The 17467-nt window shown below is 39.1% G+C and overlaps 1 protein-coding gene across 1 annotated transcript; it reads left to right on the forward strand.

The window, feature by feature from the left end:
• Window positions 1–7565: 7565 nt before the first annotated feature.
• Window positions 7566–16030, forward strand: LOC115410665 (neoverrucotoxin subunit alpha-like). Its single transcript, XM_030122406.1, has 4 exons — window positions 7566–7642; window positions 7737–7830; window positions 12325–13809; window positions 14597–16030. The coding sequence occupies exons 2-4, from the start codon at window positions 7746–7748 to the stop codon at window positions 15127–15129; spliced, it is 2103 nt and encodes a 700-aa protein (XP_029978266.1). The 5' UTR covers window positions 7566–7642; window positions 7737–7745; the 3' UTR covers window positions 15130–16030.
• Window positions 16031–17467: the final 1437 nt, after the last annotated feature.

Genomic DNA, 17467 nt, shown 5'->3' on the forward strand with positions numbered 1-17467 from the left:
CCAGGCCAAACCTTTTCATTAGTTTCATATCAGAGACAATGACCAACTGGATTTTCTTGTACACTCATGCAGACAGCGTTGCCTCTGTACGACCTGTACCTTGAAGCTTCAATAAAATGACACTGAAAAGACACTGACCGTCTAAAATGACCATTTCTTATTGTGAGGATGAATGAGCAGAGTATTTTATCCACAACAACTTGGCATCACGGAAATAAAAAACATAGGTATTACTTTAACATTCTATCATTTGAGACTTAAAATATTCCAAAAACATTTCATCACAATGGAATACATTTTACTGTTAATTAAGGCTGAAATCTGAAAATGAATTAACTTTACCAGTCAAATAGTTCTGAAATAACCCTTTTAACAATCAGTGACAGTCTCCAGTAGGGTGCTATAATAAGAGGCCTTCAACAGAAATCCCACAAAACTGTGCAAATTGCAAATAAGTTACAGGTTTGAAAGCTTTCACCCACATTCACATTTACTGTAGTTATTGTAAAAGAAATCTTACAGCTTAAACACTAATTATCTCTTATTAGCTGTTTTAATTAGCCAAAGAGTAGCAATGACAACAGAAGTTTGATGAGCCGCGGTTAGTATGACAATTTGATTTGATTTATTTATTTATTTCGAACATGCAAAGAAACAAAATACAACAAAACAAAGCAAATTAAGAGAAAAACAAAATAACATTTAAATGGACAGAATCTATCTTCAAGCACAAACAGGTCTGAATATTGCATGGTCGAAAAGGAGTAGGAAGAAGCAGGAACTTCTTTAATTCAACCCCTCAGTGCTTTTACACCTGTATCACTAATTTAATACATGAATCAAACAATACTATTTTCCTCATTTTAGCATCGAACCACAACAAATACATGATGCAGTAACTGAATTTTAACTGATTTGATCCTTTAAGATGAAAATGAGGCCGATTTTGGAGAATGTTGTAGAAACGACAAATATGAATGGAACAATAATAATGATCATGTCAATACAGTTTAGTGAAAGAAACAGAAAGAAGAGAAAAGACCCAGAAAACAAGAAAATATCAACAAACCATCCATCCATCCATTCTGATAATTATTTCATCACTATAAAACTTGGTGGCCAAGAAAGGGTTCTATGACCATAAGACTTTAGATTTTTTAAAAATTAAAACTTTTTTTCACAAAAAAAAAAAAAAAAATCTTGTTTTATCTAAAATCCCCAAATTCAGTGTTCTGTCCTTCTTCTTCACATCAAAATTCTGAGCAGTTTCCTGGTTGAATTCTCTGATTTCTCTCAAAATGTGACTGAGTCCTTCCACGTTTTCCTCCTCAGACGCCGACTCAGTTGTTTGGCGTTCTCTTTGTGTAGATGTTTTCCTCTTAGGCTTCATTTTTCTTTTTATTCTCAGCTTTTTTCTATATCTATAGAAACAGTATCATTTCATACACTTCCATATCATCGGCTGTCGATTATTGGAACTTTGCCAATATTTTCGTAGCTGTTTATACAGGGTTTTTTTGTCTGGAAACTGTCTGATCACAGTGTTATCAGCACTGTCAGCATAACTCAGAACCAACCATCTGATGTGTACGTGATAGACTCTAATGCCAAGTATGATGACATGTACCAACACCTCTGTTTGGACCACGGCTTAGTGGGAACATTACTCAACTGAATGAAATAAGACACACACTTAAAACTTCATCAAAATACCACAAACTACGACTATTATGTGCACCAACTGCACATGTGCATGCTTTAATATAAAGCATGCACATGTACAGTTGGTGCACATAATAGTTATATTTAATATTAAAGCGTGCACATGTGCAGTTGGTGCACATAATAGTTATATTTAATATTAAAGCGTGCACATGTACAGTTGGTGCACATAATAGTTATATTTAATATTAAAGCGTGCACATGTGCAGTTGGTGCACATAATAGTTATATTTAATATTAAAGCGTGCACATGTGCAGTTGGTGCACATAATAGTTATATTTAATATTAAAGCGTGCACATGTGCAGTTGGTGCACATAATAGTTATATTTAATATTAAAGCGTGCACATGTACAGTTGGTGCACATAATAGTTATATTTAATATTAAAGCGTGCACATGTGCAGTTGGTGCACATAATAGTTATATTTAATATTAAAGCGTGCACATGTGCAGTTGGTGCACATAATAGTTATATTTAATATTAAAGCGTGCACATGTGCAGTTGGTGCACATAATAGTTATATTTAATATTAAAGCGTGCACATGTACAGTTGGTGCACATAATAGTTATATTTAATATTAAAGCGTGCACATGTGCAGTTGGTGCACATAATAGTTATATTTAATATTAAAGCGTGCACATGTGCAGTTGGTACATATAATAGTTATATTTAATATGACTATTATGTGCACCTTTTTTCATTGCACAAACAAACATACTATCATGGAATTTCTGGTCTTGTTGTGTCCAGGTGAAACTGACTGTTTCCAGCGTCCTGCACCCCTCTGTACACAACACATCTGTGGGTGAACTGCATAAAGGCCAGCTTCCACACACTGACACTTCCATACAATCATGTTCTAAGACTCTTATTCAAACAGTCCAGATGGACCAGTAGTGAACTGTTCATGTCTAATCATGTACATTCATCGTGTACTGTGTTGAGAAATCGGATGTTTCGATGCATGTGTCGCCTGAATCACTCAGAAAATACGATAATTTTATTGCTGACCAGTTTTGCATATCGTGTTGTATGTTCCACATCTGTGTTCTGGAAACACTGGGATGAACTGACTCTGGAAAGTAGAGAGGGTTTTTTTTTGTGTTTTTATTGTGTTTGTATTTATTTGTTTGTTTTTTAATGTGGACCATGAGTCTGTAATAAAGCCTATCTACATCTATCTACACTGTAAACCCGAATGTTCAAAGTACTTAAATAAATGAAGTTATGCATACTCAAAGTTTAAAAAACAGTTTTAATAACTTAATTATGTCAAGTTCATTTAACATATTGTTCCTTTTTGAGTAATTTTAACTAATATGTTTTGATTAAATTGAACTATGGCTATATTAAGTAAGAGTAACTTAAAAACATAGCTTACATACAACTTAATACACTGTAAATCTGAATGCTCAAAATAATTAATTGGTATGAGTATAGCTAACTTAAAATTTTCTTAAAAGTTCTACTTATAAATGTTGATTGTCAATAACATTGTCCATCTTTTCAGTTTATTAAACTTGTAATTTTTGATTAATATGAAATTTTTACAGATTTGTGTGACCTAATTAAAATAATTAACTCATACAAGGGTTGGACAAAATAATGGAAACACCTAACATTGTGGCATCATAGAAGGTGTTTCCATTATTTTGTCCAACCCCTGTATTTACTTATAAAAAAAAAACTTATCTATTAAACATGAATAAATCAAACCAAGAATCAATTAAGAATAAATCCCTTGCATCAGATAGATTTGTACTGTGTAGGTTACAGACATGCACATTCCACCGGAAGTGTTCACAAGATTTTATTTTGTAGTATTTGCGTGCACTTCCTGTTCAGACAGCGAGGCGGAGGACTCAGGAGAAGAGCGGGATGAACAGACCAACCGACCGAAGGAGGCAACATTAGCACTCAGCTCCGTGCCATTGGATTAAATGTAAGTAGTCGACAAAAAATTCGCTTGAGTGTTTGTTTCAGGAGGTTCAACGTGTTTTTAAAACGGACTAATTGAGTCACGTCAGCCATGTAAAATTGTTAACCGTCAGGTTAGCAGTAAGCTAACATTCAAAGTTATCTCGTCAGTTAACGTTAGCTGTGTTGCATGGCGGACGTTACGTAGCTGTAAAAACTGGTGATTTCAAAATGCATTGCCTGCTCATAATTAAAACTCTTAATCTGTGTTGAAGCTGCGTCACTGTGTGAAAGCAGAAAGCTAACTGTAGCACCACGTGTTGTGTCTAGCTAAAAGTGAAATTAGCTGGTTAAATAAAATTGTTTTTTTCTTTGCGTTTACAAAGATTAGAATTTATGAATGTTACCAGCCCAATTTTCTGCAGTTCAAATGAGTGGTTTTGGTTCACTGCACAGGTAGGTGATACGTTTATTTTTTACCTGTTGGCAAATTCAGGTTCAACTGCCAGGCTGTGTGTGTGTGTGTTTGTTTGTTGAAGCTGCATCAGTGTGTGAACGCAGAAAGCTAACTCTAGCACCATGTGTCGTGTCTAGCTAAAAGTTAAATTAGCTGGTTGAATAAAATTTGTTTTCTTTGTGGTTAGCACAAATTGTGACAGTTTGAGTTTGATGCTTTAATTTATTTATTTTATATTATTTTATTATATTGATTTTTTTAGGGGTGCCAGCCAGGTCTCTCTCCTGACATATAAGATATTATATTAGTCAGTTTAAGTCAGTCTTTTGCTTGAGTCCCAAATCACACAAAGGATGTGAGTTTTAATTAAACTCACACCCCACACATTAAATGACAAAAAAAACACACATTCAAACCATGTAAAATTCAAAATCATGTATTAAACAATGATTATAAAAAAAATTCACACAAATTCAAACCCACAGAAAACCCAAAGTCCAAACTCAACAAAATCCACCAAACAAGCAAAAAATCAAACTTAAATCTTCCACCATTTAACAGTCTCTTGAAAGAATAAAGTAACAAAAAAAACAGTTCAGTCCATTTAAACAAAAATTCCACTCCGGGTCTTCAGTTTATCAAAAAGGAAAAAAAAATTATTCAGTTCATTTCAGTTCAAGGCCTTTTTTAAAAAACAAGAGAGCAGAAAAAAAAACTTAATTTACTCACAGCCCTCCAAGGGTCACAGTCAGTCAGTCCGTCAGTCCAGTCCAGTCAGTCGGTAATCCGGTCCGGGTTATTGCTGCTGGTTTGCTGGGATGAGAGGATGACTGTCTTGCTGCAGTGGCTGGATGATTGTGATGAACCAGAGGGAGAAAACGGACGGAGATGAATAGAGTTGGTAACGGGATTAACTGCCGTACTTTTTTGTCTCTACTAACGAGCTGTTGCTCCGACGCTTCCGTGTCGTGCCGACTTGAACGCACTGCCGCACCCCCCGAATGCGGATATGGGGGGGGGGGTATTTAAAAACTGCCGCCAACTTCGGGCGAATCAGGTGTTGATGCCGTGGTGACAATTTCCGGGGTGGATCCAGATGCTAACAGGCATGTTACAGGGTGTGTGTGTGTGTTTGGGGCAACTTCCAGGTTGTCACAAAATAGGTGATACCTTTTTTTCCTGTTGGCAAATTCAAGTTCAACTACCAGGCTGTGTGTGCGTGTATGTAATGTAGGCTATATGTGTAAAATGTTCCAGACTGAATAGTCTAACAGGCTAACACATCTAATATTGTTTTAAGCAAGGGTGTTAGTGTATTTTGTTGTACTTTGATAGTTCAAAAAGCCATATAAATGCACCATAATACATGTTGATGTGCTTTTACTTCTCATTTCATTTATTAAAGCGATGGCTGCTGAAGCCCCACAAAACATGATCCTTCGTGTCGTCGAGGCAGACCATGTCAGAAAATTGAAACTCAGCTCCCAGCATCCATCCTTTCAGACCCTTGAGGACATTTTGTCCACTCAAAACAACTGCTCTAAAAATGTATGAGATAAATATTTTTTTCCAGATTTTTTTTCACAGCTCTTTCAATCAACCTCTGTTCTTTCCAAAAGTACTAAATATTGTATTTTTCTTTGGTTTTTAATATGTTTATTGGTCTTTTCATTTTTTCAGGATGATATGGATGAGCCAGACCTGGGGGATGCGTCTGTGGTCCTCCTTACAACCGTGAGTGACGATGCCACAAGCCCAGTTCACTACCACCCAACAAAAGTCTCCATCATCCTAGAGGGTGATGTGGTGCTCGACCTCCCCAGGCTCGCTGATGCCTTTCCGGTAATGTTCGGCCTGATTTATGCTCTACATCTCGCCTATCCAAAGGGACTGACCAACACGTTGGAGCTCACACAGAAAATCTTGCTTGGTCTGGATAACTCTAAACTGTCACCAAAGCTGCAGACTCTCAAAAATGACCTCATGTTACATGTGTAACTCTAGATCTGAAAAGGAGTTGTGGATTCTGAGGGCTCACCCTGTTAGAGCATAGTCCACAACAAGAATATATCATGGTCCATGGTGACGATTGTTCAACTGTTGATGTTAAAGTTGCTGCTCTACAGTATTCAGGTGGTTTTCAGCCAAATGGCACAAAGTTGTTAATGTAATTTACATTTTATTGTTGTTGAACCGATATTCTAAGTGTTTACACTGTGACATGCTATATTTATAAGGTGTAGTTTGGGAAAAGAATCTGGCCTCAAAGTTTCAGGCTGTTTTACTGAAGTAAAGGAATTACCTACCGAGTTGTAAACAGTGTTATAGAGATTTTATTATGCCCCGAGGATGGAATGCTGGGATATTGTGAATTTTGTTTTTGAGTTTGAATTTCTTTTCTAAAACTTAGATTTAAACCAGATAGCCAAAGGAAGGCTACACACTGTGCCTTGTATGGTTTTGAAAACTGTTTACATTGCTGCACTGCAAGTTTACAACCAGATGGCCCAAATTGTGCCTTTGTAATTGTTTCTTTCAAATATTATGCTTCATTTTGGCTTGGATAAATAATAAATAATTCTTCTAAACTCAAAGGGTAATGTGGTATTAACAGTTTCCAGAGTTTGAATATTTTTCACTACTACTTTTAAAGTCAACAGTACTTAACATGTTTAAGGCAATCAGTTGCCACAAATATTTTAACTGTGAAGGTGAATGATTTCGAGTTTAAGCAAGTCAATTTTAAAGCAGTTCCACTCAGTCCCATTGAAGGTCATGGACGCTGAGCATCTACGGACAAATGCACTGAGCAGAGATGGAATGAACAAACACAGACACGGGAATGGAGGAGAAGTGAACAACATCCAGTCCACTGATCTGGGATCAAACTGATTCTGAACCAACTGGTCTGAGAGATGAACGTGTTCCAACACATTTGGAGTCAATGAAATGAAAACAACTGAACAGATTTGAGCATTTAACTGGAGTCATTTTAGGAGAAGAGGAGCTTCCACTGCAGTCTAACACAAACACCTCTGCTGTAGATCCACTGTTAATAATAAACTCACATGTATTATTATTAAAGTTACACAGGTTCAACATGATGGTCCAGGTTATAATTGGACTTTTTTCACAATAAAAGAAGCAGAATTTGGATTATTATGTTGTTATTTGACTGGTTCGGACCCACTGTAGATCCTACTGAACTGTGTTCCTGCCTCTTTCATTAAACTGGTCGAACTGATCTGGTTCTGGGCCAGGGTTGTGTCAGTGTTTGACTCCGATCCCAGTAGAAGATTAACCTCCCAGGTTTAATATCAAATGACATGAGGTGATGGATTGAACCTGTTTGTGGAACCTGTCGGGGCCCGTTCTGTTCCATCCAAACAGTTCCTGGGAACTTTGCAGATGTTGCAGTTCTATGTTGGTGGGTGGAGTCAGACGCTTCCTGTTATAAATAGGTGCATTTCATCTGCGTTGGCGTCTCACTGTTCTCCAGAAGGACTCCCTGAAGAACCCACTGACTAAACACACCTGGACCAGGTGAGAACAGCGACAGAGAACACTGACTCTGACAGGATTATTGAGGGCGTGTCCATGTTTGGAACCCTGTGTTTGACTGTGTTCTTTCAAACAGGCTGTAGACATGGACCAGATGGAAGTGGCCGCCCTGGGTCGACCTTTCACCCTCGGGATGTTTTATGATGCGAGGTCGGATAAGCTCATCCCAGGTCAGTCTGAACATGTTTAACCCTTTAAGCCCTGAGTACTGACTGCAGGTAAAGGTTCACATCTGAACCCTTTAAGCCCTGAGTACTGACTGCAGGTAAAGGTTCACATCTGAACCCTTTAAGCCCTGAGTACTGACTGCAGGTAAAGGTTCACATCTGAACCCTTTAAGCCCTGAGTACTGACTGCAGGTAAAGGTTCACATCTGAACCCTTTAACCCCTGAGTTCTGATTCAAAACAGGTGGAAAAACAGAAAAAGACAAACAGATAAACTGAACTTTGACAGGTTTGGACTAAACAGGACTCAGACTGCTCTGACCAAAGTGATGAATGACGTGTGTTTGAATACAGACAGTGGAAACATGTCAGTGTTAGTTCGACTGGACCTCAGTGCTGCGTTCGATAGTCCACCACATTATATTACTGAGACAACTGGAGAACTGGGTGGGTCTGTCTGGCCCTGTACTAAACTGGTTCCAGACTTAGAGAACAGGAAGTACTTTGTGTCATTAGGTAACTTTACATCTGAGCAGACAAAAATTCCAGGTGGGGTTCCCCAAGGCTGCATCCTGGGGCCTCTTCTGTTTAACATCTACATGCTCCATTCGTAATGTATTTCCACTTTTCAAGGGGGTGCTGTCACAACTTTTCTTTACCGACATCTACGAAACCCATATGTAAATTCAATTTTTCGCACTTCTGAATTTTAGGCAAAATTTGGTGAGTTTTCGTGAAGGTTTAGGGGGTCAGATTTGAGCTCAAAGCGCAGGAGAAAGAAAAATTAAAGCCGCAAGCGGCATCTGAAGGCCCTCGCCATGGGCACATCCAGTACAAGTATGTCCATCATTCAGCAGGTGATGCTCTTGCCCCAAATTTAGTCTCTTCTGACTAATGGGTGTAGGCCTGGGAGATTGACAATTGACTCAAATTTGAGGCAGATCTTTGGTTTTATCAGTTTTCATATTTCTGAACTGAAATTTTTTTTGTGTAAATAAATCTGTAGGAGGCGCTATGGAGCCAAAATTAAATTTCTTCCATTGAATGGGTGTAGGCATGCGAGATGCACCACTGAGTCAAATTTGAGCCAAATCGGTGTTCGTATGTTTGAATTAATGCAATTTTCGTAAAGGTAAATTTGTAGGGGGCGCTATTGAGCGAAATGGCATTTTCTTTTGATAAATGGGTGTAGGCCTGGGAGATTGAAAACTGATTCAAATTTGAGCCAAATTGGTGTTCGTATGTCTTAAGTGAAGTAATTTTCGTAAAGGTAAAATTGTAGGGGGCGCTATAGCGTCAAATTTCAAATTTTTCTGATAAATGGGTGTAGGCCTGACAGATAGATGTCCGAGTCAAATTTGAGCCAAATTGGTGTTCGTATGTCTGAAGTGCAGTAATTTTCATAAAGGTAAAATTGTAGGGGGCGCTATAGCACCAAATTTCAAATTTTTCTGATAAATGGGTGTAGGCCTGAGAGACAGATGTCCGAGTCAAATTTGAGTCAAATTGGTGTTCATATGTCCGAACTGAAGCAAATTTAATAAAAAAATTTTAAAAATAACTTGTAGGGGGCGCTGTAGCACGAAATTTCAGTTTCTTTTGACAAATAGGTGTAGGCCTGGGAGACAGATGTCTGATTCAAATTTGAGCCAAATCGGTGTTCGTATGTCTGAAGTGAAGTAATTTTCGTAAAGATAAAATTGTAGGGAGTGCTATAGCTCCAAATTTCAAATTTTTCTGATAAATGGGTGTCGGCCTGAGAGATAGACGTCTGAGTCAAATTTGAGCAAAATTGGTGTTCGTATGTCCGAAACTGAAGCAATTTTAATACAAAAATAAAAAAAACACTTGTAGGAGGCGCTATAGTGCGAAATTTCAATTTCTTTTAATAAATGGGTGTAGGCCTGGGAGATGGACGTCTGAGTCAAATTTGAGCCAAATCGGTGTTCGTATGTCTGAGCTGAAGCAATTTTTGTAATGGTAAATTCCCGAAGAAACTTTGCAAAGTTTGCAACGTTGTCACACAAAAACAGTGATACCAATCCAAAAAATTCGGCTAACTTTTGATGCCCCACTTCTCTAGATACTGTACACCGATTTTGAGCTCATTTGGCAAAACGGCTTAGTAGGAGATAGTTAAAATACGACGTCAGCGAAAACGCTGACTCAGCATTTTGGAAATTTCAATCCAATATGGCTGACTAAGGGTTGGTTTAGGGGCGTGGCCATAACAGTACTTTTTGTTTGTCTCCTCATGATGAATCTGTGTACCGATTTTCGTGGCTCTACAACAAACTTTACGTTGGACGTGCTCCCATTGGCGTAATGCATTTCCCCTTTTCAAGGGGGCGCTGCAGCAACATTTCTTTTCCGACATCTACGAAACCTATATGTAAATTCAATTTCTCGCACTTCTGAATTTTAGGCAAAATTTGGTGAGTTTTCGTAAATGTTCAAGGGGTCAAAATTGAGCTCAAAGTGCAGGAGAAAGAAAAATAAGACAAAAAAAAAAAAAATTAAAGCCGCAAGCAGCATCTAAAGGCCCTCGCCACGGGCACGTCCAGTAGAAGTATGTCCATCGTTCAGCAGGTGGCGCTCTAGCACCAAATTTCAATGTCTTCTGATGAATGGGTGTAGGCCTGGGAGATTGACAACTGAGTCAAATTTGAGGCAGATCTTTGGTTTTATGTCCAAACTAAAGAAATTTTAGTATAAGTAAATCTGTAGGGGGCGCTATGCAGCTAAAATTGAATTTCTTCCTTTGAATGGGTGTAGACCTGCGAGATTTACCACTAAGTCAAATTTGAGCCAAATCGGTGTTCGTATGTTTGAATTAATGCAATTTTCGTGAAGGTAAATTTGTAGGGGGTGCTATTTAGTGAAATGTCATTTTCTTTTGATAAATGGGTGTAGGCCTGGGAGATTGACAACTGATTCAAATTTGAGCCAAATCGGTGTTTGTATGTCCAATGTGAAGTAATTTTCGTAAAGGTAAAATTGTAGGGGGCGCTATGGCACCAAATTTCAAATTTTTCTGATAAATTGGTGTAGGCCTGAGAGATAGACGTCTGAGTCAAATTTGAGCCAAATCGGCGTTCATATGTCCGAACTGATGTCATTTTTGTAAATGTACATTTGTAGGGGGCGCTATAGTGCGAAATGTCAATTTCTTTCAATAAATGGGTGTAGGCCTGGGAGATAGACGTCTGAGTCAAATTTCAGCCAAATCGGTGTTCGTATGTCTTAGCTGAAGCAATTTTTGTGATGGCAAATTTTCGAAAAAACTTCACAAAATTTGCCACCTCGTCGCACAAAAACGGTGACACCGATTCAAAAAAGTCAGATAACTTTTGATTTCCCACTTCTCTAGATATTGTACACCGATTTTGAGCTCATTTGGCCAAACGGCTTAGTAGGAGATAGTTAAAATACAACGTCAGCGAAAACGCTGACTCAGCATTTTGGAAATTTCAATCCAATATGGCCGACTAAGGGTTGGTTTAGGGGCATGGCCATAATAATATTTTTTGTTTGTCTCCTCATGATGAATCTGTGTACCGATTTTCGTGGCTCTATGACTAAACTTTATGTTGGACGAGCTCCCGTTGGCGCAGTGCATTTCCACTTTTCAAGGGGGCGCTGCTGCAACATTTCTTTACCGACCTCTACGAAACCTATATGTAAATTCAATTTCTCGCACTTCTGAATTTTAGGCAAAATTTGGTGAGTTTTCGTAAATGTTCAGAGGGTCAAAATTGAGCTCAAAGCGCAGGAGAAAAAAAAAAAAGAATCTGAGCAAGAACAATATAGCCGTTTCTATGGCAACCACAGCAACCACATATTTGGCCTTATTTGAAAGCTCTCGAGCTCCCCCACATGTCTGTGGGGTCAGATGTCATGTGTCGTGCACTTACACACAAGTGACTGACCCCGAGTGGGCGTGTCCCATTGACTCCCATTCATTCTGAGCAGGTGTAAATATGCGATTTGTGCACGTCATGTACATCTTCGGAAAGGTCTCAGTGCCGTGAATGTGAATATGTGTGAGAGTGGCGACAGTGGAGAAAGGCGACCGCGTCACTGGTGATTTTGTCTCCATGCGCCCACTGCAGACTCAATAGGCCCTGTGCTGGTGTTCCTCGGCTTGGGCCTAAAAAAAAAAAAAAACAAGGAAAACAGTACAAAAAAAAAAAAAGCCCAAACTGTCAATTTTTATACTGAGTCACTGCTCTTTGTTTGACCCCCCATTCCACAGGGGGCGGGGCTTGAACTGAGCATGCTCAGATGTCTATGGAAAGAACCAGGTCTATTCTATCAGTACAAATGGAAATCTTTCATTTGTGGATGCAGATAATGTAAACAATGTTTTGAGGAAAAAGCTCAGTTTTTTGATTAAAGTAGTAAATGAATGTAAATGAACCTGGATATTTTCTGAAGAAAACCACAGCAGATGGAAGTTGGACTTGTACTGAGACGTTGTGTCTTCTGTTTCCTTCAGGACTGACGCTGTGGGACAAACAAACTCTTGAAGACTTCAAGTCTGTCGAATACAAGAAAAGCAGCAGCTATAAAGTCATGACCTCTGACACCATCGACTCTAAATCTTCTCTCCTGGACGTTCAAGCCGGTCTGAAGGCCAGTTTCTTGGGTGGTTTGATCGAAGTTGGAGGTTCTGCCAAGTTTCTGAATGACCACAAGCAATCCAAGAACCAGAGCCGAGTTACCCTCCAGTACCACGCCACCACCCACTTCAAGCAGCTGACCATGACCCGCAACGAAGCCACGAGCAAACTGGAAGAAGGATCCACCGAAGAAGGTTCTGCGACTCATGTGGTCACCGGCATCCTGTACGGCGCCAACGCCTTCTTTGTGTTCGACAGCCAAAACTTAAACACCAGCAGCATTCAGGAAGTCGAGGTTGGCATGAAGGCAATGGTGAACTTGATCCCATCCTTCAGCGTTGGAGGACACGTCAGTATGAACCTGAACGAAAACGAACAAGCTCTGGCCAAAAACATGTCCTGCAAGTTCTACGGTGACTTCATTCTTGAGACCAACCCTGCGACCTTTGAAGATGCAGTGAAGACCTATGTGGAGCTGCCCAAGCTGTTGAAAGACGACGGGTCCAACTCTGTCCCCCTGAAGGTCTGGCTGACGCCACTGGACAAGTTCAACCGAAAAGCTGTCGAGCTGAGGGGTGAGATCAGCTCCGGACTCCTGTGGAAAGCCGAAAACACTCTGGAGAGTCTGAGGGAAATCAGAATGAGGTGCAACGACTCCATGGCGGAGAAAGTGGTCGAGAAACTCCCACAACTTGAGAAAAATTTGAGCGGTTTCCAAAAACTATGCCGTGAGTACACCATGAGCATTCAAGGCACCATGGAGAAGAAGTTTCCCGCCATCCGAGAAGGTCTAGAAGACGCTGCCGCAATGGAAAAACTGTTGGACGACAGAGAAAAGTCCCCATTCAGTGACGAAAACTTAAGGAAGTGGATGGAAAATAAAGAGCACGAAGTCACCGTCATTCAGTCGTGCGTGGATATCATCAACGGACCCAACGTGAAGATCGCCGCCAATCACCTGGAGTTGGAACGAGAGGCCGTGGCTGCAGGTGTGGACCACGCCCTGTGCTTCGTCTTCACCTCAGTCCAACAGGACGACCCCTACCTCCACACCATGGCCGACAACCTCAAATGTCACGACGCGGATCCGGTTGAAACCGGTCCGCTGTCACAGGACCAGTGGTACTCGTCTCAGGAAGTGAGGAGCGCGATCAGGACAAAAGCCAAAGAGTTCGCAGATCTGGCGAAAAACCTGCAATCCAACAGCAGAGTCAAGTTCCTGATCACCGTCGTAGAGAACCCCAAATACAAAGGAGCCACCGTCTACCACTACAAAGAAGGAAACCTGGTCAACGAGGACTTCACCAGACCGGATCCACCCAAGGTGGAGACGGTCACCGACAGAAACGACTTCAGCTGGTGTAAGTGACGGACGACTGAACGATGAATGAGAACCACGGGAATGAGTTTATATTGAGCGTAAAAATCTGAGTCAGATCATTATGACAATCAGATGTGATGTGTTTACAGGCACTTCAGAAATAGGATCATCCATAAACCCTGGTGTAGACTTCTTGGTAGTTCTTCTGGGTTCAACTGGACTAGTTTAGTTCTTTTGAAAACGTTTCATCGAAACATTTTCAAAAGATCTAAAGTAGTGAACGATGCCCTGGAAAAATGAGAACCTACAGACACCTGGTTTAGACGTTTCATTCTGTTATTGGCTTTAATGTAATCAGATTACTGCTGTTATCTGATTATACGAATCACATTAGACTGTTTACATGATCAATAATAATCCGATAATTCCACAAATCAGAGTTTGTACGTATGTAGTGACGTAGAATCAAACTTCCTGTTATTGTCTTCAGCTCATGTTTGGTTTTGTTCATTTTTTTTCATTATTGTACATTTTTTTCAGTTTTTTTTTTTTTTTTTTTCTTATTTTATTCAAATTTTGATCAGTTTTGCTCATTTTATTCATTAATTTATTCAATTTTTCTTTGGTTTTCATTATTTTATTACTTTATTTACCTTTCATTTGGTTTTGCTCATTTTATTCATTATTTCATTCCATTTTTTTTGTTCCTTTTGTCATTTTTTCTCAGGTTTGTTCAGTTTTTTGATGTAAACGGGGTCAGGGTGCTGTTGGGGTCAGAGGTCACAGTTGTGGACACTGATAACAGGTTGTTGTTGTTTCTCCATCAGATTTCTGTGATCTCACCCTGGACCCAAACTCGGCTCATCAGAAACTCCGTCTGTCCAATGGAAACAAGACAGTGACGTTTGGAGGCGAGAATTCGTATCCTGAACACCCCGACAGGTTTACAGAAAAAGTCTATCAGGTCATGTGCAGGGAGGAGCTTAGTGGGCGCCATTACTGGGAGGTGGACTGGAGCAACACCAGCAGGGACGACGTCGCCTTCGGTGTGATGTATAAAAGCCTGAGCAGAAGTAACGGCTACCTCGGTCGCAGTCCCAAGTCCCGAATGTTCGTCAGCAGGTATTATTTGAACTTCCTCATTCATGTTGAAGGGAAGAGCACGCCCATTCCTTCTGATGACCTCAGTCGCATCGGTGTGTTCCTGGACTGGCCTGCAGGGACAGTGTCCTTCTACAAAGTGTCCTCCAACACCCTCAACCACCTCCACACCTTCTACGACACCTTCACTGAGCCTCTGTTCACTGCCTTCTATATCGGCTCAGACTCCACCTACATCACCCTCCGTCCTTTGAACTAAACGTACACTTTCATTTGGTGTTTTTCGCTGCAGAAAAGCATCAAAGAAGTGGGCGTGGTTAAAACGGCTGGAGTTTAGACCGGCGCTGATTCAGATTTAGATGGTTTTCAGCTCATCTGATCAGACATGAGCTGATGGAGAGGCACCACCTTCGTCATCATCTTCATAACCATCTTTATATTCATCTTTATAACCGTCTTTGTAATCTTTGTCTTCAGTGATAATTTCTTCAAACATCTTCTTCTCCAAAAATACTTTTCCTGTTTATCATGGTAACTGGTAAAACTTTCAACATGTAAATACAAAAACCTCCCTGTTTTCAACGACTTTGCTTGTATGTTATCCAGGAGTCTGTCCTCTGAAAAAAAAGCATTTCTCTATGATGTTTTATGAAGTCTCTGCTTAAACCTTGTTTGGTGTGTAGTGATGGATGTGTTCATCAGTCTGTCTGTCATCGTATATTCTAAGTGATCAATGAATGATCAACAGGGAGGAGATGGAATGGCAAGTTACATATATTCCATATAACTTTACATACATTCCATATAACTTCACACATATTCCATAACTTCACACATATTCTATATAACTTTACATATATTCCATTTAACCTTACACATATTCCATATAACTTCACACATATTCCATAACTTTACACATATTCCATTTAACTTTACATATATTCAACATAACTTTACACATATTCCATTTAAATTTACATATATTTTATGACTTTACATATATTCCATATAACTTTGCATATATTCCATAACTTTGCATATATTCCATAACTTTACACATATTCCATATAACTTTACATATATTCCATATAACTTTACATATATTCCATAACTTTACACATATTCCATATAACTTTACACATATTCCATATAACTTTACATATATTCCATATAACTTTACATATATTCCATATAACTTTACACATATTCCATATAACTTTACACATATTCCATTTAACTTTACATATATTCCACATAACTTTACATATATTCCATATAACTTTACATATATTCCACATAACTTTACATATATTCCATAACTTTACATATACTCCATATAACTTTACACATATTCCATATAACTTTACATATATTCCATATAACTTTACACATATTCCATATTTCCTCTAAGACTGGGTGATTTTGTCTGTATTATATGAGACTTGTTCAACTTTCCTGTGTGTTGTGTTGAACGTCCAAGGCCAGTCTGACATCTGTGTGGAGAACAGGTGCTTTCTCACAGACAGCTGTATCTCTTCTGTACTCTTACACATTCCAGGCCAAACCTTTTCATTAGTTTCATATCAGAGACAATGACCAACTGGATTTTCTTGTACACTCATGCAGACAGCGTTGCCTCTGTACGACCTGTACCTTGAAGCTTCAATAAATGACACTGAAAAGACACTGACCGTCTAAAATGACCATTTCTTATTGTGAGGATGAATGAGCAGAGTATTTTATCCACAACAACTTGGCATCACGGAAATAAAAAACATAGGTATTACTTTAACATTCTATCATTTGAGACTTAAAATAGTCCAAAAACATTTCATCACAATGGAATACATTTTACTGTTAATTAAGGCTGAAATCTGAAAATGAATTAACTTTACCAGTCAAATAGTTCTGAAATAACCCTTTTAACAATCAGTGACAGTCTCCAGTAGGGTGCTATAATAAGAGGCCTTCAACAGAAATCCCACAAAACTGTGGGAATTGCAAATAAGTTACAGGTTTGAAAGCTTTCACCCACATTCACATTTACTGTAGTTATTGTAAAAGAAATCTTACAGCTTAAACACTAATTATCTCTTATTAGCTGTTTTAATTAGCCAAAGAGTAGCAATGACAACAGAAGTTTGATGAGCCGCGGTTAGTATGACAATTTGATTTGATTTATTTATTTATTTCGAACATGCAAAGAAACAAAATACAACAAAGCAAATTAAGACAAAAACAAAATAACATTAAATGGACAGAATCTATCTTCAAGCACAAACAGGTCTGAATATTGCATGGTCAAAAAGGAGTAGGAAGAAGCAGGAACTTCTTTAACTCTTTCAGTGCCAGACAGTTAAGGGGCTAATAAGCCTTAAAAGTGCCACAGAATTTGGCCGTTTTTCAGTATTTCGCGTCGTTTTTATAATTCAGTGAACCCTCACACTTCGCGGTTAATGGGGGCTGTGACCCCCCGCGAATGGTGAAAAACCGCGATGTGGAGTACCACACATTATATGTACATGTACATGTACGCGCGTACGCAAAATCTACGGAATGTACACTCACTTTGACGATCTCCCCTCTGTGCGTGGCTG

This window comes from Sphaeramia orbicularis, chromosome 19 (assembly GCF_902148855.1).
Source record: "Sphaeramia orbicularis chromosome 19, fSphaOr1.1, whole genome shotgun sequence".
Taxonomy (NCBI): Eukaryota; Metazoa; Chordata; class Actinopteri; order Kurtiformes; family Apogonidae; genus Sphaeramia; species Sphaeramia orbicularis.